This window comes from Pezoporus wallicus, unplaced genomic scaffold (assembly GCF_028554395.1).
Source record: "Pezoporus wallicus isolate ANWC-B61680 ecotype Strahan unplaced genomic scaffold, APGP_CSIRO_Pwel_v1 contig_11009, whole genome shotgun sequence".
In the NCBI taxonomy this organism is placed as follows: Eukaryota; Metazoa; Chordata; class Aves; order Psittaciformes; family Psittacidae; genus Pezoporus; species Pezoporus wallicus.
Window position 1 is genome coordinate 170872 of NW_026637281.1, and position 27879 is coordinate 198750.

The window sequence follows — 27879 nt, forward strand, 5'->3', positions numbered from 1 at the left end:
ATATAAATGAGGAAATAGAGCAAATGTTTCAGAGCTGGAGTTTTCTTGGTTAATTTATAACCGCCCTTAAGGGCGATTTACTCTCATCAATTCAGAGTGCCTGGGCTGAGGAGAAGCACTGTGAGGGTAATGTGGGCTCCATGGCACAAAGCATGCCATGGAGCAGTTCTGTGTCAGGGGCTGCAGTGCCTGCACCAAGCCCCGTGCCTGACAAAGGAGAGATTTAGATGAGATCTTAGGCAGAAGTTCTTCCCTGTGAGGGTGCTGAGGCCCTGACAGGTTGCCCAGAGAAGCTGTGGCTGCCCCATCCCTGGCAGTGTTCAAGGCCAGGTTGGACGGGGCTTGGAGCAACCTGGTCTAGTGGAAGGTGTCCCTGCCCGTGGCAGGGGGTTGGAACTGGATGAGCTTTGAGGTCCCTTCCAACCCAAAGCACACTGTGATCTTATGATTCCATCAAACTGCTCTTACTTCACATTTTTGTGTGAAAGGTGTGGTGGACACAGGGCTGGGAGAAAAGACAACTGTGATGCACAGAATAAAGAGGTGAGAAGTGGCAACCAGATGGCATTTAATGCCTGATGGAAGCAAAGGAAGGGAAGAACAAGCTCCTGAACTACACTGTTGTGGGAAGTGTGTGTGTTATAGTGGGATGGCTGGAGGAGCCAGCTAGTGCTACCCCATCGTGCTCCCAAAGAAAACTGTTGCTAGGGTAGTTATGCCAGCAGCCCCCATCAGGGCTGGTCCAGCTGTGTGCCAGCTGTAGAAGAGGGTGGAAGGGGGAAGGTGTGCAGCTTGAAGCAGGGTCTCACAGAACCTGCCCCGCTGCAGGTAGCCAAGTTGATAGTAAGGACCTCAGCACAGGAGTCAGCAGCATCCTGAATGCCTGTGGGACACTCTCCCCATTCCCATGAGGAAATGCTGGGAGCACCTGCCCGGGAGCACATTCACCATTGCGACACTGCTCTGGGCTGAGGCTGCTGCCAAAGATGCCCTACTTTCATCACCCTCCTTCCTTCCCCGGCTGGCTGCCCGTTTATTCTCCTTACTGGTTTTGTTGTTAAAAGCCTTTTAAAAAGCCCTGTGAAAGCTAAACAAGCGGTATCTGCTGGGTCAATTTTATCTGTTCTGCTAATGAAGGGAAAAAGAAAAAGATAGAGTCAGAGAAATGCCTTGGCAGAATGCAGCAGCCAGACACTTCCAGTGAAACAGCTTTAAGGGAGTTTGGAAAGGGCATTTTTGCATGCCAAGTCTCCCCTTTTAAAGCCATGTCACCTCTTTCTAAGCCATGTCTCCCCTTTTTAAGCCATGTGTCCCCTCCTATAGTGCCTGGGAGCCTTGGCTGAGTGCTCATCTTGCCTGTCATCCCCCCTGATTGACCATAGCCATTTCCAGATGTCCAGGTCACAGCTGCAGCTCTGGGTCTCCCCTTTCTTGGCAGCACCACCTGAGCTTGTCCTGGTCCCTTAAGCAGAGACTGAATGCAGGCCTGGAGGACCACACAGGACCCCTCCATAGCTCTCTGTGCCCAGCGCCATCACTGGAGTTCCCTTTCCCTCCCTCCTGCACTGGGTGCCTGCAGGAGAGCTGCAGGACAAGCCCCTCCAAGAAGAAACCCTTTGGGGTGCAGGCAGGACACAATGCAGCTATTCCTAATTAAATAAAACACAGCTATGGAATAGCCATTAGCTCACCTTCCCTGGGCTCTGGAGAAGCACAGGCTTTGCATAATTCATTAAGCAATGAATACAAATAACTGCAAAAGAAATAGAGTGAAACTAAACAAATGGAAACCACTGAGGCAGCCCAAATTCAGCCTGGTAGTGGGTCCTCATGAATGCTAAGCGGTGGCAGGGAAAGCTCATGTCCTCATTAGTGATGTCAAAACCCCCTTTGGCTTTACCTGAACCTAAAGTGAGCTTTCTGCTTGTCCCCAGCTCTGAGATGAGGCAGGAAACATCCTCATCATCCTCACCCCTCAGAGAGATGAGAGATCAGTCAACTCAGATTCCCAACCTCTACATGGGGGATGAGACCCCCCCCCCCCATCCAAACCACCCCCCCAGACACAAGGTCACCAGCATACCCCATTTTGAGGGGAAAGCAGCAGAAAATGGGGTCATTTCTGAAGCTTCTGTTTCATAAATAAGTGCAAGGAGCCACCTGAGCACTAGGAGGATGCAGAGGTAACTAGAGAGTAATGTGAAATACCACCTCACCTCTTACCCCACTGGTATTAAATTCATTGCAAAATTCAAGGAGAACTAGGAAGCTGAAGAGGGAGTAAAACCATGTATGCAGAGGGACCACCGGAGGGCATCTTCAGCTGTCTCAAACTTTCAGTGCCCCAAGCAGACCACTTGATACTGCCCCAGCCATCAGGGCTCAGACAGAAGATGGCTCCATGTTGTTCATCACAAGCATTACAGACCATGGGCATCCATCACCTCCCTTTCAGAATAGCCCCTCATATGGGAAGAGCTGGGGAGTACTTGAGGGCTGCAGGGATGCAATAATAACATTTTACTCAACAAAATTCATCATCTGGTCTTGCCATCAATGGTGTGATGACTTGCCTTGTGTGTGCACTCAAAGGGAACTATCTCCTTTCCTGGATAGCCTCATCAGCTCATTACTCCAGGCAGCACAAAACACATTCCCTTGCTCACATCAAGTTTCTTGTCCATGGTCGTCGACATCAGGGCATTGTAGAATCACAGAACGGTTTGGGATGGAAGGGACCTCAAAGCTCACCCAGTTTCCAACCCCTGCCACAGGCAGGGACACCTTCCACTAGACCAGGTTGCTCCAAGCCCCTGAGGTCCAACCTGGCTTTGAACACTGCCAGGGATGGGGCAGCCACAGCTTCTCTGGGCAACCTGTGCCAGGGCCTCACCACCCTCACAGGGAAGAACTTCTGCCTCAGATTTCATTTCAATCCCCCCTCTGTCAGGTTAAAGCCATTCCTCCTTGTCCTGTCCCTATACAGGTCCTTGTCAAAAGCTCCTCTCCAGCTTTCTTGTCAGACTTTTAGGCAGTGGAAGCTGCTCTAAGCTCTCCCTGGAGCCTTCTCTTCTCTGGAATCCTTCAGCAGCAAGAGTTAGCAAGAGATTTAAGAGAGGAAGAGGAAAGAGAGAGGATTGCACCTCTGCCATCTCTTGCTGTGGCTTGTGCTCTGTCCTACATGATAACGAGGATGCATCTACTCCAGCACTCCTGTATCTCCAGCTGTGCAAAAGCAGGGACCAGCATTCAGCCTCCCAGTGTGTGACAGGGCTGCAGCACTGCCGGTACTGCTGTTACAGAGCTCTCAGCAATTTATGAAGAGGAGCAAGCAGCAGCAGCCCCATTTCCACCCGTGTAGGAGGCATGGCCCACTTGGGCTCATTTTGCAGACACGGATGAATTCTCATCAAGCTCTCAGTAGAGCTGGAAAGGTGAACCCAGAAATGCAGTCTTGTTTTCCCCACCAAACTGCAGTGCTGTAGATCTCACTGGCCTGCTTCCTGTGTGTTTTTTTCTGCATCGCTCACTAAATGCTATCAGAACACGTACGCCATTATGTTTTGGGCCAATTGGGTTCAAGTCGCTACTGGCACTACAGCAGGAACTGTTTCTGACCTTAGCACATATTTAGGTAACTGAATGCCTCCTGGAGTGGTTACACACATCTCATCTGCTAGATGCTGTGAAGAACTTGCAGGACCCAAGGATAAAGCCTGACTGATGGGGCAGTCATTCAGGGAATTAGCACTCTTGCTGGCACAGAGAAGATTCAGGAATAGGCTTAACCACGAAAAACCACTTGGATTATTTATGTTAGAGAGGTCCCAAGCCCTGGAGACACTAGAAGAGAATATGCACATTTGTGGGTCAAGACTCTCATACCCACTGTCTTTTAAGCTCTCTAATCCTGACATGCACCAGTGCCCATCCTCTCCTGCACACTGCCTGGGCTCAGAGCTCAGCTGGGATGCTCAAGATCACAGTGCAGCACCAAGCACTCGGAGCAGCCAGCATCTAGTGTACAACCAAGCATAAGACTGCAAGCAGAGCCTCCAGCCTTTCAGCCCCAGCAAGGAAGGATGTCCTCATTCAAATCACAGGGAGTTCTGAGGCACAGGCAGCTCCACCAGTGCACACCTCCGTGGTTGTTATTCAAATCAGTTATTATACTAACAAATTGCTGTGTGCCGATCCGTAGAAATGTGCATCCTGTTAACAACAGCAGCTTGCCCTGGCTGCCTCGGCTTTGTAGGAGTGGGGTTGGAGCTACATCTCCAGCCACCTTCTCTCTGTGCCTCACTGACCCAGTGCAACCCTGGAGCTATCAGAGGCAGATCCTATCCTGCCTTCACCCTGGGCTTCTCCTGCCCCTTACTCCTTCCCAGTTCAGGGGACCCTGACATTAAGCTCTCCCTTACAACCTGGAGCAAGGTCTAACCCATTCCATGGCTGCAGAGGGGCACGGAGAAGCTGAATGTGCTTCTGGCTGTGCAAGCTGGGCACACCACAGGAAAAATCCCCCCATTGAAATGCATTCCATGCTTGGAACCAGGATGAAATTTACTTCCAAAGATGGAAAATGCTTTAGAAAGCAATAAGCAATTTAAAGATCTTAATATTCCCTCAGCCTCTTGTATTCTCCAGCCCCTGGGAATGGGATATCTCCTATAAGAAACACAAAGCAATGAGAGGAAACATCCATTCCCTTTTGAATGCGCACTTCCATTTTGAATGTGACTTCATAGCAGCACCTCTATTCCTTGCTTGTGTGGGTGACTTTATTTCAATCATCTCAGAATATTTTCTTGGTAACTGCTTAAGAAAAGGCTGTGTTTTCAAACCACAGAGAACTTGGGTTGCAGTTCAAACACTAAGGAACCAGAGATTTGAGCCAAGGAGGAGTTTTTTCCCCCTAGGGCAAGGAAAGGGAAAGCCAAGAGCCCAGCAGGGCTTGCCCCATAGAGACAAGTAATTTTTCCTGAAACTTCCATGTGAAGAGCATGGAATTTTTTTAATTAATGAGGAAATGCTGTTTGGCTGTTCCCATGACATGGAACACCCTGCGTCCTCAGCCCCAGCCAGACCACAGCCAAGAGACCCATTTGGTACCTGCCAGGGGAAACCCTAGAGCAGACAATGAAGATGCCAACACACTTCAGCTTAGGGAATGAGGATATTCAGTTGGACAGGGAGTCACAGCAAAGCACACCAGCTGTAGGAGGCAAACCGGGAGGAAAACACAGCTTCTCTTACCTCATCAAACCTGGCCTCATCCTCGCAGTTTTCAAGCACTCTGGTGTAGAAGGAGAGCCCTGGAGAGGGGAAAGGAAAACCAGGTTAGTCCCAGGGGAGCACAGTCTGCAGGCATTGCCTGGGATGGGGAAAAGGTGTTTGTGAAGGTATGAAAGCACCATAGGCACACAAGGGTGTGCATAGGGGGGGCAGCAGGGACACAGAACATGCAGGAGGGTGAAACCAGCTATTAGTGGCACTAAACACCACATTAACCATAAGAAGGTTCTTCTGGAATGTGCTTAATGGGTGTGCTCAAGTCTTGTCCCATCTTTTGCAGCCAGATGAAACAGAGCATGGGGATGGGGATCGCAGCATTTTCTGCAGTGGCTTTTACATGGCTGAACAGGGGCTTCTCAAGCTTTGGAGTGGTGGGATTTAACTGATAGAAGGGAGATTTAGGTGATATATTAGGCAGTAGTTGTTTCCTGTGAGAGTGGTGAGGCCCTGGCACAGGGTACCCAGAGAAGCTGTGGCTGCCCCATCCCTGGCAGTGTTCAAGGCCAGGCTGGACAGGGCTTGGAGCAACCTGGTCTAGTGGAAGGTGTCCGTGCCATGGCAGGGGGCTGGAACTGGATGAGATTTAAGGTCCCTTCCAACCCAAACTATACTGTGCTTCTATGATTCTATGCAGGTCTATACACCCTAGAAGTGTGCTCCAGCCTCAGGGATGAGATTTAGGAATGGCCACACCAAGAAAACCACCACAGCTCCTGCCCAGAGCAGAGGATCTGCATGTTTGAGTTCAGCCACACGGATGTAGCCACACATGGCCACCCTGACAGCTGCATCCCTCCATCGCTGCACCCCCAGATCTGCCTGAGCAATGGAGTCCCAAAAGCCCCCAGTCAGCTGGGAGCAGGGACGGGACACAGGGAGGAGATACTGTGGAGGGGAAGCCCCAGGAGAGCAGCCAAGCATGTGCATTAGTTACTGAAATAATCGGGTTTCCCCAAGGAGCCCCAGCTCGTGGTTGCCCCATGCTTTCACCTGCTCTCAATAGGATCTTACCCACCTCCCCCTGGAATCAATATTTCTAGTTAATATCCACTTCATAACACAGCAGGAGGAAAATGTATAAAAAATGCTAATATTTAATCACAGATTCACATTGAGACTTTCCCTTCCAGCAAAGAAAATTGTCTCCTGGGTAATTAAAAACATCTCTGTGTGCGAGTCTGGTTTGGGCCCAGCACTGCACAGAGAACCTGTGGCTAGGGCGAGCAGATGCCAGGTACCCCTTACTGCTGCATGTCAGCTTCTGCTTTTTCTTACCAAAAAGTGAGATATCCTGATGACACGGCTCTTGGCAGGGAATGCCCCATCCCTGTCTAATTTAACTATTACACAAGGAGAGCTATCATGTTGTCAGACTTCCTGCTGCCTGCAGCAGCCAACCTGGGTAAAGTAAACCCAAAAGGGTTTATCCCAAAACACCCTCCCAGTTCCCCGCCATGAGTCACTTCACCCACAGATACATGAGTTTCTCAGGAGTGTAGGCAGAGCACTGCATTTATCTCATGCAGGTGACTCTGGGTAAGGGTGGAGGAGACCCACATGGGCCATGGGACAGCCATCCACTCTTGCCCCGTGTACATTGGCCACCTCCCAGTGCAAGGGAACCTGGTGCTGGTTCCCTCCTTGCCTTCCATGGGATGGGATGGTAGTTGCAAGTGGAATGCAGCCCAGCCCCTCTTCACCCAAGGCAGGGGACCCAAACGGGGAATGGGACCATTACTCCATCAGGATGGAGCCACGAGGAACAGGGCCAGAAACATTATCAGAGGGCTGGAGCAGCTCTGCTATGGAGACAGGCTGAGAGAGCTGGGCTTGTTCAGCCTGGAGAAGAGAAGGCTCCGCAGAGACATTGGAACAGCTTCCAGTGCCTGAAGGGGATGACAGGAAAGCTGGAGAGGGGCTTTAGACAAGGGCCTGTAGGGACAGGACAAGGGGGAATGGCTTTAACCTGACAGAGGGGAGATTGAGATGAGATCTTAGGCAGAAGTTCTTCCCTGTGAGGGTGGTGAGGCCCTGGCACAGGTTGCCCAGAGAAGCTGTGGCTGCCTCATCCCTGGCAGTGTTCAAGGCCAGGCTGGACGGGGCTTGGAGCAACCTGGTCTAGTGGAAGGTGTCCCTGTCCATGGCAGGGGTTGGAACTGAATGAGCTTTAAGGTCCCTTCCAACCCAAACCATTCTGTGGTTCTATGATGTTCCCTATCATTACCCACCAGTGCTCCTGGAGCAATCCATGAATGATCTCCCTCATTTACACACACTGATTCAGAGAGGAAGCCTCACCAAGAAGCACTTTATAACTCCATCTGTGATCAATTAGCTGACAAGTGCTCTAATTGCATGAGGGCACAAGTCCCCTCCTTCGCAAATACACTGCATTAGGCTGCCCTAAGAGTGAAAACTGCAGCAGGCAAGTGACCCTGCACAAGCTCACGCCCTGCTGGGGGACAGGAGCAGGGCACCTCTAAAATGGGCAGCACTGAAGAAAACCCACCATTTTTCTGCTTTGCTCCTGCAGCCAGCCTGAATGCATGTGCAGAATATCCCAGTTACCCCTGCCTGGCTGAGTTCCACTTGGAGAGCACCGAGGTGGAGAGCTGGAGAGCTGCAACTGCAACTGATCTGGAGCCCCCAAGCTCTGAAGGTATGAGCATCCGCATGGCGTTTGGTGAGCCAAATCCAATGCTTTGGTGGGAAATAAGTCCCTGGTACTCAGGGATGGGAGTGAACTTTGGCCACCCGTTCTGGGACAGATCCCACCTCTCCCTCCACTTCCAGACTAGGAGGTGGAGAGTCTGGCACCTCTCCCTGGTCCAGATCTGGGAGCTCCTCCTCATGCCTCAGTTTCTCTTGTTTGCAAAGTGAGGATATTGCATCTATGCCTCACAGAGGCTGCCCAAAGCGTGGGAATCCCTGGGAGAAGAGGAGCAGCGTTATTCCATCCCACACAGCTGTCAACCTCAGCCCGTTCTCAGGAATGTTTCTATCAAAGTTGTGATTTATTCATCTCCAACCTGAGCTGAAGTGGAGCAGTGTTTCAGAACAGAAATGCACCCTGCTGCCTGTCACACTGGAGTCAAACCCTTTCCTTCATTTCTTTACATGCAATAACAGATGCTTTCGGTTGAATGAACACATACCCACTTGGGGAGCTCTGCCTGAACCCTAGCCTGTGCTGTTGGCAGGTGAGGTGAGAGGGGGAGCCAGCTTGACTAGTGGAGAGCATCCCTCTCTGCAACACTCAGGAACTCCAGTAAAGCCAGGATATTGGGGACTCAATCTGTGGGTTGCTGTGAAGAGCACTCAGAGATGCCAGGCTGGTGGAGGTCACCTCACACCACACCAAAGGGGTCTAAACTTCCCTCTACCGTTGCTGGAGAAAGGCAGAAAACTTCCCCCTGGAGACTGGCACCAAACCCCAACCTTCGACAGTGGGATGCTCTCCCAGGCCTGGCAACAGGGGTCCAAGCCAACATGCCTGGCTAAATCCTGTCCTGTCCCATGACATCCTAACCCATCCCACTGCTCCACATCCTTCTTATGCTGGGGCCCCAGAGCTGGACACAGGACTGCAGAGGGGGTTCTCACCAGTGCGGAGCAGAGGGGGAAAATCTCTTCCCTCAACCTGCTGGTGATGCAGCCCAGGACATGGCTACCATACAGACTGGAGGAGCTCTGCCCCATCCACATGCCAAGTGCCCGGAGTGCTGGGGCACTTCATGGCCACCTCCAGCATGTCCTGGTCAGCAGCAGACCCTGGTCCCGGCTCTGGGGTGTGCTTACACACCCATAAGTACAATTGCACCATGGCTATGTCCTAAATGCCCCAGAAGCAGGGAGCCTTCTTGCAAAAGGCAATGGGATGCAGTGCTGTGCATCCTTAGAGTCGTGTGTTGGGAGCCACCTGAAACCCAGTGCTGAGACCCACCAGTGAGAGTCAGGGGCCAGCCCGGGCATCTGCAGGACTTGGCCTCATCCAAAGCAATCAGCAATCTGGCATGAAGCAATCCTCAAAGCACTACGAAGCACATCAAGAAAAGTCCAAATGCATTTGGGAACTCCTATCTTACTACTGTTACAATTGTTGAAACCCATGGTGTGTGAGAAAGACCACCTACCCATAAACAACACACTCCTTCTGTATCCTTACTGTGTGACTGATAATTCCAGTCCCTTCACCCACAACAAGGTCTTGTCCTGGATTCACATCTCATGTTTGCTGGCACCCCAGGCTCAGGGCTGTCCCACAGCCCAAAACTACGCTGCTACTTGTCAAATAGGTACCCAGGGGATCTGTCTGTGCACTTCCCTGTCCACAGGAAAGCTCTCCCCACTTTTTCCCCTTTTGGGACAAGGAATGTAGACAGGCTCTGGAGCTAAATGTTAGCATAAGATGTTAAAATGCTGTTCCTGTGCAGGAAAGGCTTGCTGCAGCTTTGGACACACACACTGAGTGGCATGAACAGGGCACAACACCAAAACCCCTATTGACCACCATCCCATTTAAGGGAAGGATCCTACCTAACCCACCTCCCTGCTGCCTTCACTGACCCAACCCTGCATGGGATCACATCCTAACCCACCTCTACCACCCTTTAGTAGTAGGATTTTGCTAGCCATGACCTCAGGGTCCAGTCCTGCTGAGTCTGGTCACCAGGAGCCTCCCTGCTAGGACTGAGCTTGCAGAATACAGCAGCATCAAGTGTCCCAGTTGTGACCTCTGCAGTTTCCCAGGACAAGCAGGGGAAGAGACAACCCCACTTGCAGGCTTCTGATACCTGCTGCATTCCCAGCGTGGGACTGAACCGCCTCTGTGCACAGAAAGTGACAGAAGCAAACTACCAGGTAAAAATATTCTATGATTCTATGAACTGCCCCTGGGCTAAACCTGGGAAGCAGTGACAGGGAAGTAAGGGGGCAATTGCACCTTTCCAATGACTCTATGGTCATTAAGGCAGTGCAGGGAAAGCCATTTCAGCCAGTGCTGGATGGTCTGGCTTGGAAGTGATGAAAATACCTGCTCCCCTGCTCTCCCACGACACGTTTGCAGAGAGAAGGGATTGCTGTTCCCAACTCCTGGCATGGATAAACCACCCCACAGCCTCCTCTCCCTGCTGGTGGGCTCCCACTTGCTGGCACCACATAGCAAGCTCACACCAAGCCTGCCCCAAGCCCCCGGGGGCTCAGGAAAGGTTTGGCTGCTACTGAGGGTATGCACCCCAGAGAGTTTTTGCTCCTTTTGCAGCTTCCCTTGGAAAGCTTTGGAGATGGTGTGGATCTGAACCAAAGCTGCAGCATCCTTAGAGGAAATCCAGGCAGATGCTGAGTCCCAGCACAAGGCAAGTTCTCCTCCTGGCCCTTCCAGTGGCACCTTCTTGGTGGCACAGCCTCACCACCAAGCCCCTGATGCTGTGGTGGGAGCTCAGCTCCCTCGGGCCGTGGCAGGGACCTGGCAGGGGTTTGTCACCCTGGGACTTCACCTGCTTTCCCTGGGACGAATCCATCTCCCCAGGGCTGCCCACGGGAAGGGAATGGGGGTTGCAGTGTCCCAGCCCAGGGGCAGGCGGGTTGGGGGGCCCAGGACAGCCGCTCTGCGTGCAGGGTGGGCAGCTCCTGCAGCCGGCAGACTCGCATCCCCCTTCCCAACCCAAGCGCGCCCTCGGTGGGGAAACTGAGGCAGGGAAGTGGCGGCAGAGAGCAGCCCACCCGGGACCCGCGGGACCACCCACTCCCCCCTACCTCGGAAAACCGCTTTGGCGATGCGGTCGGCTTTGCCGCGGAGGCCAGTGACGGTGCGGAGCTGCAGCAGCAGAGCCATGGGGCACGGTGGGGCGCGGAGCGGTGCAGAGAGCGGAGCGGTGCAGAGAGCGGAGCGGTGCAGAGAGCGGAGCGGTGCGGTGCGGTGCGGTGCGGTGCGGTGCGGTGCCGCGCTCCTGGCTGCGCTCCGAGGCGCGGTGCGGTGTGCGGAGCGGTGCCCCCTCCGACGCTGAATTATTCAGCAGAGGCCCCGCCCCCAGCCCTCCCTTCCCTCCTGCCCCTTCCCATCCCTTTCCTCACTTTCCTCTTCCATTCCCTTCCCTCCTTTCGCTGCTGCTCTGAACGAGCTGCCCTCCGGTTGCATAATGTTGTGAGTCGGGAAACGGAGACAGGAAACATCCCCCCCTCAGCACACCCAGGTGGAGCCTTCGGGGTTAGAGTGTGTACCCACTCCCAGCCCTCCAAATATATGGCAGGGGAGGGGAGATAGGGGGATCCTCAGGGAGACCTGACTTCACTCACTACGACCTAGGACCACCAAGGACCAGCCAGCATGGGGGTCCTGTGCTGTAACCAGCGTCTCCTGGGGTTAGGTACAAGAGATGGGTAGGTCATTATCCATGTGCCCTCTGTTGCCAGCCAGCGGGGACAGGAGACAGAGCTAAGATCACCCCACCTGGCCCATGACCATGGCAGCAGGGCCACTACATCACAGCCCTTCAGCCAGACCACAGCCAACTTTGGACAGAGGATGGAACACGTAGTGCTGTGAGATGCAGCAGGGTCCCTGACAGTGCAGGCAGTGTGGGTGTTCTGTGAGGCCAAAGCATCCCAGCCTGGAATGCCATCAGCACCACACTCTGCTGCACATTTATCCAAGCTGGAGAGTGCTCTGCACTGCACATTTGCTGTGTTCTGGGCTGAACCTCAATAGGATCAAGTGGAATTTCCAGATATCAGTGCTAACTTTGCAGTCTGGACTTGTGGACTCCGTTTGGAATAGGTCTTGCCTGGAGGGTTTCACAAGAACACCTTTCCCAGGATCTTAAAGTTGTCCTTTATTTCAAGGAAGATGATGAATGCATGCCTTTGGGAAGAGCACAAGGGTCTTCAAGCCTCGCATTTCTTTTCCTGCTTGGGCACTTCCGGGAAGCATCCACCAGTGTTGAGACACAAACCCAGGAGAGCTTCATCATCATCAGAGAGAGAGAAGCAAGGGTGAAACCTTCACAAATGGATACTAAACCACTGGAAATAAGACAATTGGTTTCTGTTACAGAGCCTGCATTGCTGTAGTCCTGTCCGCAGAGAAGATCATTATGCTTATTCTTAAGAGCATGAGGGTGAAGAACCTTGGGATTAACAGCGTGTGCCGTTTCTCATTAGGTTCATAATTACCTCCTGGCAGCATGGCCTGGAAGGAAGGGTGCTGTTGCACAGACACAGGACATGGCAATGAAGACAGCAGCTTGCTGAGGGCTCAGGTTTGTGGCACGTTTGTGATAACAGTGGGAGGGGAGAATGCAGCCTTGCCCAAGTTGATCCATGACATGCAACTGAGAACTGGTGCCTATGCAAGAGCTCAAGAGGTGCTATCATGCATGACCCAGAGATATGTCTACTATGTCTGATGCTGCTGAAAAGAAAGCATTTTTGGGTCTCTAGTTGGTCTTTCCCAGCTGAGCCATCCAGGCTGGTGCTGCTTTTCATAGTCATTGAATTACAGAATGGTTTGGGTTGGAAGGGACCTTAAAGCTCATCCAGTTCCAACCCCCTGCCATGAGCAGGGACACATTCCAGTAGACCAGGTTGCTCCAAGCTCCATCCAACCTGGCCTTGAACACTGCCAGCGATGGGGCAGCCACAGCTTCTCTGGGCAACCTGTGCCAGGGCCTCACCACCCTCACAGGGGAGAACTTCTGCCTCATATCTTATCTAAATCTGGGGTGGCACATAATAGCCATGTGAAACCCCTCAGTCAACTACTGCTCGTCTGCTCTGATGCAGAAGAAGATGTCCTCGCCTTCATCTCCTACATCTCCATTTCTCAAATTTACTTGATTTGAGAGCAAGCAAATTACGCCAGCATCTCTAGAGGCACCTTCAGAGGAACCCATGCTGTCCTTAAAGCACAAGTACCACAGAAAACACCTTCTGTGTCTTTTGTTCATTTCAAATCTCTTACTCAATATCAGAGAGCAGATAACAAAGTGAAAAAATCCAGTGTAAAGGGTGTTGACTGAATTGTTCACCTCAGAAGGCAGCATCACTTCGAGCTGCACTGTGCAATTGGGTGAGTGGTGCTGGGTGCAAACACCAGCCTGAAGAATCTGGCAAAGACTGTGAATTCTCTTTTCCTGATTTTGTTTTATCCCAGACATGATTTAGCTGTAAAAGCACAGGTGGAGGGTTCCTGGGGAGTGGTAACCTGTAGGTTTACCCCCAGACTTCAAGAGACATGGCAAAGCAAGAAAGAAGAAATCAAGACAGAAGATGATATGCACATCAATCTTTAATACTGTGCATTAAATCTGACCGTAATCTGTCTGCTGTAGCTGCTGAAAGCAGTACAAGAAACTATTGCCCTTTGTCTGCTGGACATGAGCTTCCTCTTAGCATTCCGCAACTCAGCAAAGTTCACTCCTACCTAAGATACCTTCAGAGCTCAATGCTCTTCAGTATGGTGGAAGATCTACACTTGCCCCCCGATGATTTATCCACCCATTATACCTGTAAATTGGATAATGAAGATGAGCAGGAGCAAGATAGGAACCCAGCTGCAATGAAGACAACAAAACACAAGGAGTGTCAAAATGTTCTCTCCAGCTTGAGAGCCAAAGAGGCCTGCCTGTGATTAACAGCGCAAGGTGAGAAAATGCCCTTTATAAACACTAATTTCAGTTTTCCAGTGCCTCTGCAATTTTCACATCGCTGCATGTGAATAAAATTACACACCCACCTCTGAATCACTGATGACTGCTCTTATTTACTATGGGTTTACACCAAAAGCAAGGGGGAAAGGGCTGCTTGCCATGGCAGAATCTGGCCTTAACTAGTCCCTCCGTATACATCACCCACAGCAGTGGTATTCCATTAAAATAAATCCAATTGCACATGCTGAAGCAATAGTCTTATGATGATGCTACAGCGAGTTAAGTCCAAAATTAATGAGATTTTCTCTTCTTAACAGTTTTGCTCATTTTTTTACCCAGCTCTTCTCTTCCCACGCTTGGAAAAAATCACATCAGCCTCCCCGTTTGTCAAACCACTGAAATCTCTCCTATTAATTACAGAAAATTGCTGTCGTTTTCTTTCCCCTCTTTGTTTTTTGTTGCCTGAGAGTTGGACCGAGGTTTCACACCTGGGGGATGATTTTGACTCCTTTCATCAACAATTTTGACCCCTTTCATCAACAGGAATCACTGCGACAGGTTCTGAGTTAGGCTTAAATGCTAATGGTGGGTGATAGTGTATTGTGTAAGTGCATGTTTGTACTTGTATAGAGCTGTATGTTTTCCTGTATAATGTTTCTCTCCTTGTGCCATCCAAGTTGCTGAGTAAAATCCCCAGGAGCACAATAGCCTGAGTGGATCCAGGCTATGGTAACACATTCTGAAGAAGGCAGCTCTCCTTTCAGTAACATACCCACAATAAATAAGCCAAATAACCCACTCCAAATTGTCTTCCAATTCCTAGAAATGGATAACTGAACCATCCCCTTTCCATGTGTCTGCAGACCTGCACAGTGACGATTCTTGAGTCCCTTCCAACAAGAATTTGATGATTTGATAAAATCAGCAATAAAAACCAGTCCTGCACATGGGTCAGGACAATTCCAAGCACAAATTGGGCAGCAACTGGATTGAGAGCAGCCCTGTGGAGAAGGACTTGGGGGTGTTTGTCAATGAGAAGCTCAGCATGACCCAGCAGTGTGCGCTTGAGCCCAGAAACCAACCGTGTCCTGGGCTGCATCACCAGCAGTGTGACCAGCAGGTCGAGGGAGGGGATTCTCCCCCTTGGCTCCACTCTGTTGAGACCCCCCTGGGTAGCCCTGCATCCAGCTCTGGGGCCTCAGTATATAACAAGGATGTCGAGCTGTTGGAGCAAGTTCAGAGGAGGCCACAAAGGTGCTCTGAGGGCTGGAGCACCTCTGCTATGGAGACAGGCTGAGAGAGCTGGGCCTCCTCAGCCTGGAGAAGAGAAGGCTCTGTGGAACCTTAGGGTATCTTCCAGTGCCGACTAGATGAGCTTTAAAGCTGCTTCCAACCCAAATCATTCTGTGGCTACAGGCAGAGTGCACTGGGCACAATGTCCTTTGGGGACCATGAGCTTTAGGGACAGCATGTTGTTAGGGCAGTGGCGCTGGGCATTGGAAAGGGGAAGCAGAGAACAATTACACAGCCCTGGCTGATGGGCTGCTTTCAAGCCTAGAAAATACCGTAATCGGAGAGCTCTTGAGCCAGGACATGCAGTAGCTCTGTACAAGGATAGACAGGATTTCAGTTTTCCAGTGGGTGATTTTGCTAAGAGAAATATCACCTGCCTTTCCCTCCAGGCAGCTTTATTTATTGCTGAAAGCCTGCAGCGCTCAGCTCTAGAGATTCCCATGGTGGGTCCATGTCTACAACATCACTAATGGACAATGTAGTCATCTCCCACCATCAGTCCCAAATCCTGCAAAGCAGGAGCAGCAACCAAACCAGCTTTTCCATCAGTGCCTCAGCATCAGCCTGGAGGGGAGCCCTGGCTGCGTGGTGAAGGAGGAGTTGTGAGGGACATGACAAAAAGGAGCAAAAAAGACCCTTCTGCAATGCCAATGATCGTCAGACCAAGTTCAGGGCCCATGGTCACAGGAGCTGGTGGCAGAACCTCCTTGCCCTGTGGAGCAGGTGCCAGAGCCTTCTCTCCCCGAGGGACAGCAATGTGCATTTCATCATTTCCCATTGGATTCACTTATTTTCTGGCCAGGCTCTTCCTTGTGAAGCCTCTTTGCCCCAACAGAACTGAGCTAGACCCTTAGAGAAGGAATAACAAGGAGATTCTCACGGCAAATAGCCAAATCAAAGCACCTTTCTGGAGCTTCTCTAGCCCTTTTTGTGGGCAGCTGTCAAGTATCACTTACCCCACAGTTCCCCAGAGAGCAGTCACACTAATTTAACCCCACACTGAGGGACCTGAAGTCCCCACTGATGAACCACCCCATGGAGCAGTAGCTGTGCACTGTAGGTGCACGGAGAGCATCCTAGAGACTTATTCATGACTGCTGTAATCAGGGCAAAGGGAGGAGCACAGAAAGGACTGGGAGCAGCCCTTGTCTCCTGCCATCTTTCACCACTCTGTTCACAGACTCCATTTTTGACATCCCAGCTCTTCCCAACCTTGGTTCTGCCAGAGTAAGTCTCCCTCCTTCTGCCATCATTCCCCCCTGCAGTTGAGGCTCTTTCAGTTATAAGAGTTTCAGGGATGCAACTGTCAGAACTGAGGCACTGTGGGATAAAGCTGCTCGCAGCATCATCTGTAATTTTGAGTGCTGCAGTAGGCGGCCCTGCTTGTGTGTATCAGTCTCCAAAAGAAAGGGGAAAAGGCTGTGGAGGTATTTTTTTGTACAGAAGGATAAGTGTGAGCAAGGAAAAGGGGGAATGCTGAACCCGAGGCAAAGTGGTAAACTCTCCTGTGTAAATCAGTGCTTGCAAGGTGTCCTTGTGAGATCTTCTGGACTGGGTGTCCTACCCTGGTGCAACAAGGAGACCTGAACCCTTAGTACCAGCAGGTCCTCTGTCATAGGATCAGGGAGCTGTTAAGTTTGGAAAAGGCATTTAAGATCATTGAGTCCAATCATTAACCCAGCACTGCCAAGCCCACCACTAAACCATGTCCCTAAGCATCACATCTACATGTCCTTTAAACCTCTCCAGGGATGGTGAGTCCACCACAGCCCTGGGCAGCCTGTTCCAGTGCTTGACAGCCCTTCTGGGGAAAAATTTTTTCCTGATATCCAATCTGAACCTCTGCTGGCACAGCTTAAGGCCATTCCCTGGAGTGATGTCTTACCCCTGGAGTGGTGACAAGACCCTCACTCATTTCCAGAGAAGCCGACACTTCTGCTTGGGGTTTTCTGGCAAGGCTGAGCTGGTCAGTGCATCCATGGAGGGTCCAGGCTCTGTTATAGTCCTCGGATCTACAGAAGAGACACGTGGACTATAGCTCCCTGTCATCCTACAAAAGCATCATTTCCAGGCAGATAAAGAAGATGTTGGGGACCCCAAAGCTTTGCTGTCTGAGACAGGAGCTCCAAGCACCCTGATGCAGTGCTTCTCCCAAGAGCAAGCTCCATTTAAAATCCTGAAAAGTTTCTGCCTCTGTGGGTGCTGTTGTAAAGCCATTGCTTCTGCTAATTCCCAGCTTCACCCTGGTCATGGCTGTCTTCTTGCTCCTTCTGTCTTCCCCTTGTTCTCTGCAGATTAATTTCCTTACTGCAATCCTCTCCCCTCAGCCTCTCTTTTGCTTGACTAAATAAGCCCAGCTCTTCCATCCCCTCCTCATGGACAGGACCTCTTTTCCCTCATGGTCCTTTATCTGCAGCTCCTCAGGCTAGGGTAAGTGCAGCAGTGCCAGGTGCTCCATATCACCCCCTGGGCCGTGTTTGAGGTCACAAACGCTATCACCTTGCAGGTCTGGGACCACAGGCACCCTCAGTTCCTTCTCAGTCTTTAGTGCATGGCTTTGCATTTTGCAGATATCCCAAGAGTGCTTCCATAGAATCACAGAACGGTTTGGGTTGGAAAGAACAGAGCAGAGGGGGAGGATCCCCTCCCTCAACCTGCTGGTCATGCTGCTGGTGCTGCAGTCCAGGACACAGTTGGTTCCCTCCCACCAGTGCTCTTGTTCCCCAGCTAGAAGACCTGCAGTTTTCAAAGCACGTAATCTAAGCAGTCAAGCAGGACTGACTTTTGGCAAATCCATTTGGCCTTTTGTATCATTTTCCATTTGCTTTCACATCTTCCCATTTCATCCTCTGAGACAGATTGGAAAGCTGTGCTGATGCTGGGTCACAAGCCCGCAGCGACCCAGACAACCTTCTGACTCCTTTTGAAATGCCAGAGCTGTACTTGTTACTCCACGGCTGTAGCAATGCAGCAGCTCCCAGTGAGTGGAGGATTTGTGTTTATTTATTTAATTTCTATGTATTTATTTATTTATCATGACACAGAGCTTTTCCCATTCTCTTAAATTCAGTGCAATTAGCAAACCCATATTTCCTCATTCCTCCACACTGCAGAGAGGAGCCAGCTTGTAAAGACATATGCTGGGTCTCTGCACGAGGTCTCCTGTGCCTGTAGCAAACTCACTGGGGATCCATCCCAGCAAAACTCCATGGATCCCACCCCTCCCAGCTTCTCCCCTGTCCCAGGGTGGCTGAATCCACATCTCACTGGCAGCAGGAGCCCAGCAGTGCTGGGAGAGCAGGCGGCTGGCAGACCTTTGCCGGGCCAGCACTATAATGTCCTAGCTGGAGGTGGGTGCTGAAAGCCCCTGGATTTCTGTTTTGTTTCTTTTCTTCTGTTTTATTTTTAATTTGAAACACCTCACAGCTCAGATTGAGATGCAAATAGAGAGCAGCCCCTCCAACTCCCGCACCTCCCGGTTCCTCTGACGAGCAAGGATCATTTATAAGGATTATTTTAATAGAATGTGCAGATGTCTGTGTGCAATTGTGTCTTTTTCCATTTTTTTTTCAGGCAACTTCCCAAAGCTGTTCCAGGACAGGTCCCTGGTTGCTCTCCTGGGCAGGAGCAGATCCCACTATTCCAGTTACACAAAACTCCAAAAGCCTAAAATATGCAAACCCTGGGACTTGGTTTGCATTTCAGGGGATTTCTGAATCCCCTGCGTCAGGAGGGGAGAGGGCAGGGGTTCTTGAGGAGGGGTGCAGGCCATGGTGCCAGGGTGGGTGCAGACAGAGCGTGCTGGTGTGGGTGCAGTGCTGAGGGCTGGCTGCATGCAGGCAGTGGGTGCAGGCGATGTTCAAGAGTGGGGGGTGCAGGGGATCTTAGGGTGCCAGAAGGGTGCATCAGGTTCAGTGGATGGGTTCTGGGCTCCTCCTCCTCCTCACCTCCGTTGCCTGGTGATGGTGTTTGTGATGGTTCTGAGGGCAGCTGTAGCACAGGGACGTTCCATATCTCCAGCACAGCTGGCAGCAGGTAAGGGCTGAGCATGGCCAGACTGGCACCCTGGGGCCCTCCACCCTGCCCCATGCACCCTGTACCCTTCCTATTACAATACAACTTTTAACCCAGGCTGCAGGCTGCAGACACTGCAGACACTCCATCTCTTGACTGCTCTGCCCTTGTAACCCCATGTCTGTGTGTTTCCTCAGGTGGTTTTAGATAGGTCAGGAGTTGTCTTTTGTATCGGTGACTGTAGAGGGACAGAGCAGAGCATTTTCTCGCCCCTTCATGCATATGACGTGAGAACAGTAACGCATGCAGCCTTTGGAGAGGCTTTTCCTGTGCAACGAGAGACCCCAAATGTCTCTCATCCAGATGAGCTGTGATGTGTTTCAGCTCATCCTCCCTCTGCCCTCTCAGCTGAAGCACTTTCCTCAGCTCCTTGCCAACATTGATAATAACTTCTTAACATTGATGATAACTTCTTAATGCAAATTGTGGACAAACCAACTAGAAGAGGAGCGCTGCTGGATCTAGTACTCACCAACAAGGAGGGTCTGGTTGAAGCGGTGATGGTCAATGGCAGCCTTGGCTGCAGTGACCATGGGATGGTGGAGTTTAGGATCCTGTGTGGGAGGAATAGAATACCTAGCAAGGCCACAATTCTGGATTTCCAAAGGGCCAACTTTGGCCTCTTCAATCAATTGCTAAGGGTAGTCTCATGGGAAAGGGTGGTAAAGGGGCTCAAGACAGTTGGTCAGCATTCAAGGACCACTTCTTCCAAGCTCAGGATCAGAGTATCCCAATGGATAGGAAGTCAAGTAGGGGAGCCAGGTGACCAGCATGGTTAAACAAGGAACTGCTGGGCAAACTCATGCGGAAAAAGAGAATCTATGGATTGTGGAAGGAGGGGCTGGCCACTTGGGAGGAATGTAGGAGATGCAGTGTTAGAGAATGTAGGGAGGCAATTAGGACAGCTAAGGCCTCCTTGGAACTTAATCTTGCAAGAAGTCGGGTTAAGGACAATAGAAAGGGCTTCTTCAAATACATAGCGGATAAAACTAACACAAGAGGCAATATAGGCCCACTGCTGAATGAGATGGGTGCCCTGGAGACAGAGGATATAAAGAAGGCAGAAGTGCTGAATACCTTCTTTGCCTCTGTCTTTACTCCTGCAGACTCTCCCTGGGGGACCCAGATTCCTATAGCCCCAGAAAGAGTCAGGATAAAAGAGGAGTTTGCTTTGGTGGGTGAGGATTGGGTTAGGGATCAGTTAAGCAATCGGGACATCTATAAATCGATGGGTCCGGATGGAATACATCCATGGGTGCTGAGGGAGCTGGCGGAGGTCATTGCTGAGCCACTCTCCATCATCTTTGGTAAGTCGTGAGAAACAGGAGAGGTGCCTGAGGATTGGAGGATGGCAAATTCACACCCGTCTATAAGAAGGGCAAGAAGGAGGACCTGGGTAATTATAGACCAGTCAGCCTTACCTCCATCCCTGGAAAGGTGATGGAACAACTTATTCTTGACACCATCTCTAGACATATCAAGGATGAGGGGGTCATTAAGAGCAGCCAACATGGTTTTACCAAGGGGAAGTCATGTTTGACCAACCTTATAGCCTTCTATGAGGAAGTAACTAGGTGGCTGGATGATGGTAGAGCGCTAGATGTGGTTTTTGTTGATTTCAGTAAGGCATTTGATACTGTCTCCCACAGCATCCTCATAGATAAGCTAAGGAAGTGTGGGCTTGATGATGAGGTAGTGAGGTGGATCAAGAACTGGTTGAAAGGAAGATGGCAGGGAGTTGTGGTCAATGGGGCAGAATCTAGCTGGAGGTCTGTGACTAGTGGAGTCCCTCAGGGGTCAGTGCTGGGACCGGTGCTGTTTAATATTTTCATCAATGACCTGGATGAGGGAACTGAGTGTACCCTCAGCAAGTTCGCTGATGATACTAAACTGGGAGGAGTGGCTGACACACCAGAGGGCTGTGCTGCCATTCAGTGAGACCTGGACAGGCTGGAGAGTTGGGCAGGGAGAAACTTGATGAAATTCAACAAGGGCAAGTGTAGAGTCTTGCATCTGGGGAAGAACAACCCCATGTACCAGTACAGGTTGGGGGCTGACCTGCTGGACAGTAGCGAAGGGGAAAGGGACCTGGGGGTCCTGGTGGACAGGAGGATGACCATGAGCCAGCAATGTGCCCTTGTGGCCAAGAAGGCCAATGGCATCCTAGGGTGCATTACAAAGGGTGTGGTTAGTAGATCAAGAGAGGTTCTCCTCCCCCTCTACTCTGCCTTGGTGAGGCCGCACCTGGATTACTGTGTCCAGTTCTGGGCCCCTCAGTTCAGGAAGGACAGGGAATTGCTTGAAAGAGTCCAGTGCAGAGCCACAAAGATGATTATGGGAATGGAACATGTCCCTTATGAGGAGAGGCTGAGGAAGCTGGGTCTCTTTAGCTTGGAGAAGAGGAGACTGAGGGGTGACCTCATCAATGTTTACCAATATGTAAAGGGTGAGTGTCAGGATGATGGAGCTAGGTTTTTTTCAGTGATGTCCAGTGACAGGACAAGGGGCAATGGGTGTAAACTGGAGCATAGGAGGTTCCATGTGAACATCAGGAAAAATTTCTTTACTGTGAGAGTGACAGATCACTGGAACAGGTTGCCCAGGGGGGTTGTGGAGTCTCCTACACTGAAGATATTCAAGGCCTGCCTGGACAAGTTCCTGTGTGATGTACTCTAGGTTACCCTGCTCTTGCAGGGGGGGTGGACTAGATGATCTTTTGAGGTCCCTTCCAACCCTTCGGATTCTGTGATCATCGCATACTTTCTCTGCCCTTCTCTTGTTTTCTTTTACGTCTCCTTTTTGTTTCATGTAAGCAAAGACTCGTGCTGCAGCCAGGGCTGCTCCTGACTGCCAGGCAATGCCCTTGCCCGGGGCGGCCCTTGCCCTGAGTGGACAAACCTGTCCCAGCAGCTTTCCCCTGATATAAAGCCAGCCTGGGTGCTAAAGCTGGATGTGCTCTGCACCCAGGAGGTGCACCCATGGGCTCCTTGCTGATGGGGTTACGTTGTGGCTTGCCTCCATCCCTCTTGCTGCTGCACTCCAAGCTGCTGGAGTACATTTCTCCCTTACAGGCAGAGCTATGCTTGTAGGAGTTACACAGTTTAATGTTTATATGTGTATTTACGTATCTATATACTTATATATAGATATTATTTTTCCTCTGGTGCCTGAGGGCATCATTTTCAGCCATCCAGCACTTTGGGATTGGATTTCCGTCTGAAGCACTCTCATCACTTTAACCACTGGCAGCTTTGCTGCCAGATCTCACACACCTTCTCTCTTTTTCAGCTGCTCTGGCAAATGGCAAACTGCAGCCACACTGTGGGGAGGAACACCAAAATGCCCTGAGCTGTGGGGCCTGATGCATGGGTGCTGGGGTCCACTCTGCCTGACTGCATGGGTGCTTGCACCCTTAAATCACATCTCACATTTTTGGCACGTGTATGGATTGACACAAGTATTCCCTGCAATGTGGAGTGTGGCAAGCAGCAGGGCACTGTGGATGGATTTTTAGCAAAGAATGGCCACGTGCCCAAGTCAGCAAGTGCCTACATGGAGTTCAACATGAACCGAGGATGACAGAGGACGTGGGTAAGGAAGCAAGAGTAACGGTGCAAGCAAGATAAGAAGAAACTGGAATGTGCTAAGATACAAAATAGTGAACTGTTAGCAAGTTTTAAAGGTTAAGTTCCCATACGCTTGTTTGACCAATTGTATACTAGTTGCTGTGTGCTACAAGTATATATATCCAATTATAATGCAGCAAGCTATTGTAAGCAGATGCAGACTATAGTATAAAAAGGATAGATGCTTTGTAATAAATGGCTTTGGTCTGATCACGTTGATCTTTGACTGAGTCCATTTTCTGTGGCAAATGCACCCAACGTGGGGCACCCCCTATATTTTCATCTTGAAATTGAAGAAATTAAAGCACGTGAAACCAAAGAAAGTGGAACGCAGTGCCGCAGGGATGTCAGCTGGATTTGATCCAGCTGGACCAGGATCGGGAGGTAGAGGCCTCAGAGCTAAACACCTCGGAACGGAACCTTGTGAGCCCAGAAGAGACTGCGCAGTGCAAATAAGGTTAGCAGTCGATAGGTCTGGAAGAGGATTAGGGTAGGTAACCAGTGAAGCAAAGAAGAAACAGCCATCCTTAAGCTCTTCCAGCATATCCTCTCAGCGAGAGGGATAAAGTATGACGATAACCTGTTAAAAAGACTATTGCTCTGGAGTAAAGAAAAAGAGCTGATCCAGTGGATTAATGAAGCTTTTGAGCTTGGGACTTGGAGAAAAAATTGGGGCACGCCTCTGGGTTGAAGTTACCTGTGGGTCTGAAGAGGCGGAGTCTCTCGCTGCCCTCTGGCGACTGCTGAAAGAGACTCTAGCCACAATGAAGACTGAAAAACAGGTGGCAAAATCCGCTTTTACAGCTTCCTCTGACTCGCCTTCACAACAGCAGGGGTCAGCACCTACATTAGATTCATCGCCCGGCGCTGCAGCTATGGTAGTGAAGCCTGTTTCAGGCATAAAACATTCTGTCCAAAAGCCTGCGCGCTGTAAGGTACGAATGTTTGAGGATCCTGTGCCTTTCCCCAATCCTGTGCCGACAGCGCCTTTATCGGCGGCAGCCCCAGCTGATACTCGGGAGCCTGTAGGAGCTAACGAGCAACCGAAAGGACCTGGTGTAAACCCTTTTCGCGCTGCTACTGCCCTGGAACTCAATCTCCAAGACTTTTTGCCAGGGTAGGAGTCTCCTGAGGAGAACAGTGAAACTCCGAATAGATGCCCACCTTTGCCACCTACACCACCACTTGCATCGCTCCCACCGGAGCCGCAAAATGAACAGGACTGGGGACAATGGACAAAATTTTTAGATACAAAATTGCAGGACCTGTGAGACTGTTTGGACAAACTGGGGGAGAAGGAGAGGGAGCAAGCCCCTGAAAAAAAACCAGAAAAACCAGGCACGATCAATCCCTTTGATGCGTCATTGCCACCGACTTCAACACTTTCTAATCAAGCTAATCCTAGTGCCATGAGACAGAGAGGTTGCATTCAAGATGCAATCATAGATGGTACTATCTTACTGATAGATGTTCCCATTGCATTTCCTGTTATCATAAATGCTCAGGGACAGCCCGTCTGGATTCCTATAGACTGGAAAACTATGAAAGGACTTAAGGGAGCAATTACTCAGTATAGGTTGTCTTCCTCATATAAGCAACACATGTTATCTGCTTTATTTTCTAGTACTGTTTTAACTCCAAATGATTGTCTGAGAGTGACTGAAGTCTTATTAACTCCTTCGCAGCTCTTACATTTCAAAAGTGGGTTTGAGGAGCTTGCTGCGAGAGCTGTGGATGAGAATTCAGATCATAATCCTAATGACCCTTTGCATGGTATCTCATCTGAAATGTTTTTGGGAAAGGGACAGTTTCACCCTGATACAGTACAGGGTCATATGAAAATTGAGGTTTTACAGCAAGCACAGCAATTAGCTTTAGCTGCTCTGAAAGCTGTGCTGGAAGCAGGAAAACCTAATCCTTCGTGTACATCAATAAAACAGGGAGTTACTGAGCCATATATGCAATTTATTGATGGATCAGCAGAGGCTATTGAAAAGAATATTGATTTGGCATCTAGTGCTGAAGAATCTGTACTTATGTCTCTGGCTATGGAAAATGCTAACCCCACTTGTAAGCGTATTTTGGAGGCTTTGCCAAAATCTGCTGGTCTTCAGGAAATGATGGGTGCCTGTTCTAAGGTGGGCACAGCAGAGGAAAAGGATGGATACATGGCTACTGCCTTTGTCGCTGCTGTTAAACCCCTTCTACAGCAAGGTCGAGGTGATCGTGGGGGTACTAGAGGTACGAGATGTTATAATTGTGGATGGATGGGACATTTTAAAAAGCAATGTACTGCAAAGAAAACTATTCCCATGATCATCCCCCCCTCCCCCCGAGTGGTGTTACGGGTTTTGCAGACAAATGTACTAGATGTGACAAATTTGGCCGCAAGGCAGTTGAATGTCATTCAAAGTTTAAAAAAGATGGAACCCCGTTGGGAAACTTGAATGTGAGCATGACACCACTCCGTGCGACGGCACAAAATCAGGGTGTCTGGACTGTGTCCCCTCTGCCACTGCAGGGAGTGCTGGAATGGACGTGGCAACAGCGATAGATTTTACTGTAACTTATACCTCTGTTCATTTCATTCCATCTAAATTAAATGGGCCCCTTGGTCATGAGTTTTGTGCTTTGCTACTAGGACGTTCATCATCATCAAGGAAAGGAGTCTTTGTATTACCCAGTGTAATTGACGCCGACTATACTGAAAATATTGGGATCATGGTGCAAACGCATGCTCTCCCAGTCAATATCCCCGAAAATTCAAAAATAGCTCAATTAATACCATTTGAGGCAAAAGTCCCTCAGGTAGGACAGAAAATTAGAGGAAATCATGGCTGGGGTTCCACGGGAATACCACAAATTTTATTTGCTTTAGACATAGCAAAGCACAAACCCAAAGACCAGATCTCTATAAGGGGTTGTAATAATCAAACAATTAAGTTGTCTATGTTGATTGATATGGGGACTGATGTCACTATTATACCATATCATCAATGGCCAAAGACCTGGCCTTTGGAAATAGCTACAGTGGGAGTTGTTGGAATAGGGGGAATGCAATCAACTCATCAGTAAAGAACTGGTGGATGTGTTCCTGTCTGATGGGAGTCATACCATAGACCATATGTTATGTCTTCTCCTATTTCATTGCTCGGACGAGATGCTCTCAGTCAAATGGGGATGAAACTGACCACAAAAATTTTTAGTGGCAGCCATTGAGGTACAGCCAACCTATAAGTTGCAATGGCTTACTGAAACACCTGTATGGGTTGATCGGTGGCCGCTGACAAAAGAAAAGCTGTCCCATATTCACCAATTGATCACTGAACAGTTAGAAGCAGGCCATGTTGTGCCATCCACTAGTCCATGGAATACTCCCATATTTACCATTCCTAAGAAAAATGGAAAATGGAGGTTGTTGCATGACCTCAGAGCTATCAATGCGGTTATGAAAGACATGGGCACTTTACAACCTGGCTTGCCTGGTCCTTCAATGCTACCTCAGGGTTGGGATTTAATAATAATTGATTTAAAGGATTGTTTTTTCACAACTCCTCTACATCCAAGCGATTGTGAAAAGTTTGCTTTCTCTGTCCCAGCCATTAACAAGGGAGAACCTGCTAAGAGATATGAATGGGTTGTTTTACCTCAAGGTATGAAAAAGTCTCCTGTTACTTGTCAGCTTTATGTTGCCTGGGCATTACAACCAATCTGACAAAACTGCAAAAATATGTAATCTATCACTGTATGGATGATATTCTAATTGCAGGCAAAGATTTAAACAAGGACCATCTGCTCTGCCTGCTACAATCAGAATTAGCGAAAGCAGGTCTGAAAATTGCACCGGAGAAGGTGCAACATGAAGCCCCTTGGAAGTATCTGGGGTGGATCATTTCCAGAACTGAAATTAGGCCCCAAAAGGTTAAAATTACCACACAGATAAAAACTTTGTCTGACATGCAGAAATTGATGAGTGATACTCAATGGATCCACCCTTTGTGTGGAATCACAAATGATGATTTGACTGATCCTATACCCCTTTTAAAGGGCGAGTCAAAGGCAGAACAAAAAAGAGTTCTATCAAGAGCCCAGTATGATGCCTTAGATCACATCATGACAAAAATCACCAACTCTTACACTTCTCAGTGCAATCCAGATTTACAGGTAATTCTGTTTATTGCCAATAGTGAGCATCATCCATTTAGTCTACTAGCACAGTGGGATCTTCAAAAGACTGATCCTTTATGCATTTTGGAGTGGATTTTCTCACCTTATCGATTACGCAAAACTGTAACTACTCGGCTAGAAGTATGTGCTCTTTTAATTGTACGAGGTCGTTCATGTTGTCAGGAAATTATGTGCTGCGATCCATCACAAATTTGTCTGCCACTGACTAGGGTATAGTTGGACTGGGCACAACAATCTAGCTCTGCTTTCCAGTATGCTCTCTAGATTATGTTGGTCCTCTTAATACACATTTTCCACCTCATAAGATGTTTACAATGTTAAAGAATAATCAGTTTGAAGACGTTACTTTTTATTCTAGTAAACCCTTGTAGGATTAACTGTTTTTACAGATGCAAGCAAAATTAATCACACAGCCGGATATGTTTGGCAAACAGATGATGGTTAGAAAGAGCAGAAAATACTTGGTCATTTAGAATCATAGAATCATAGGATTGTTAGGGTTGGAAAGGACCTTAAGATCATCTAGTTCCAACCCCGCTGCCATGGGCAGGGACACCTTATGCTAAATTATATCACCCAAGGCCTTGTCCAACCTGGTCTTGAACACTGCCAGGGATGGAGCATTCACAACCTCCCTGGGCAACCCATTCCAGTGCCTGAACACCCTAACAGGAAAGAATTTCCTTCTTATATCCAATCTAAACTTCCCCTGTTTAAGTTTTAACCCGTTACCCCTTGTCCTATCACTACAGTCCCTA

At 49.6% G+C, this 27879-nt stretch overlaps 1 protein-coding gene across 10 annotated transcripts in view; it reads right to left on the reverse strand.

Moving 5' to 3' along the window:
- The window catches only part of OTOF (otoferlin), a 97939-nt gene extending 86754 nt beyond the window's left edge, over nt 1-11185 (reverse strand). For all 10 annotated transcript variants that reach the window (XM_057404652.1, XM_057404648.1, XM_057404646.1 and 7 more), the window contains exons 1-2: nt 11050-11185; nt 5257-5315 (exon numbers count right to left, since the gene is read on the reverse strand). In XM_057404652.1, coding sequence (XP_057260635.1) covers nt 5257-5315; nt 11050-11128 — 138 coding nt within the window. In that variant the 5' untranslated portion in view covers nt 11129-11185. The remainder of the gene's footprint in view (nt 1-5256; nt 5316-11049) is intronic.
- Between the last annotated feature and the right edge of the window lie 16694 nt (nt 11186-27879).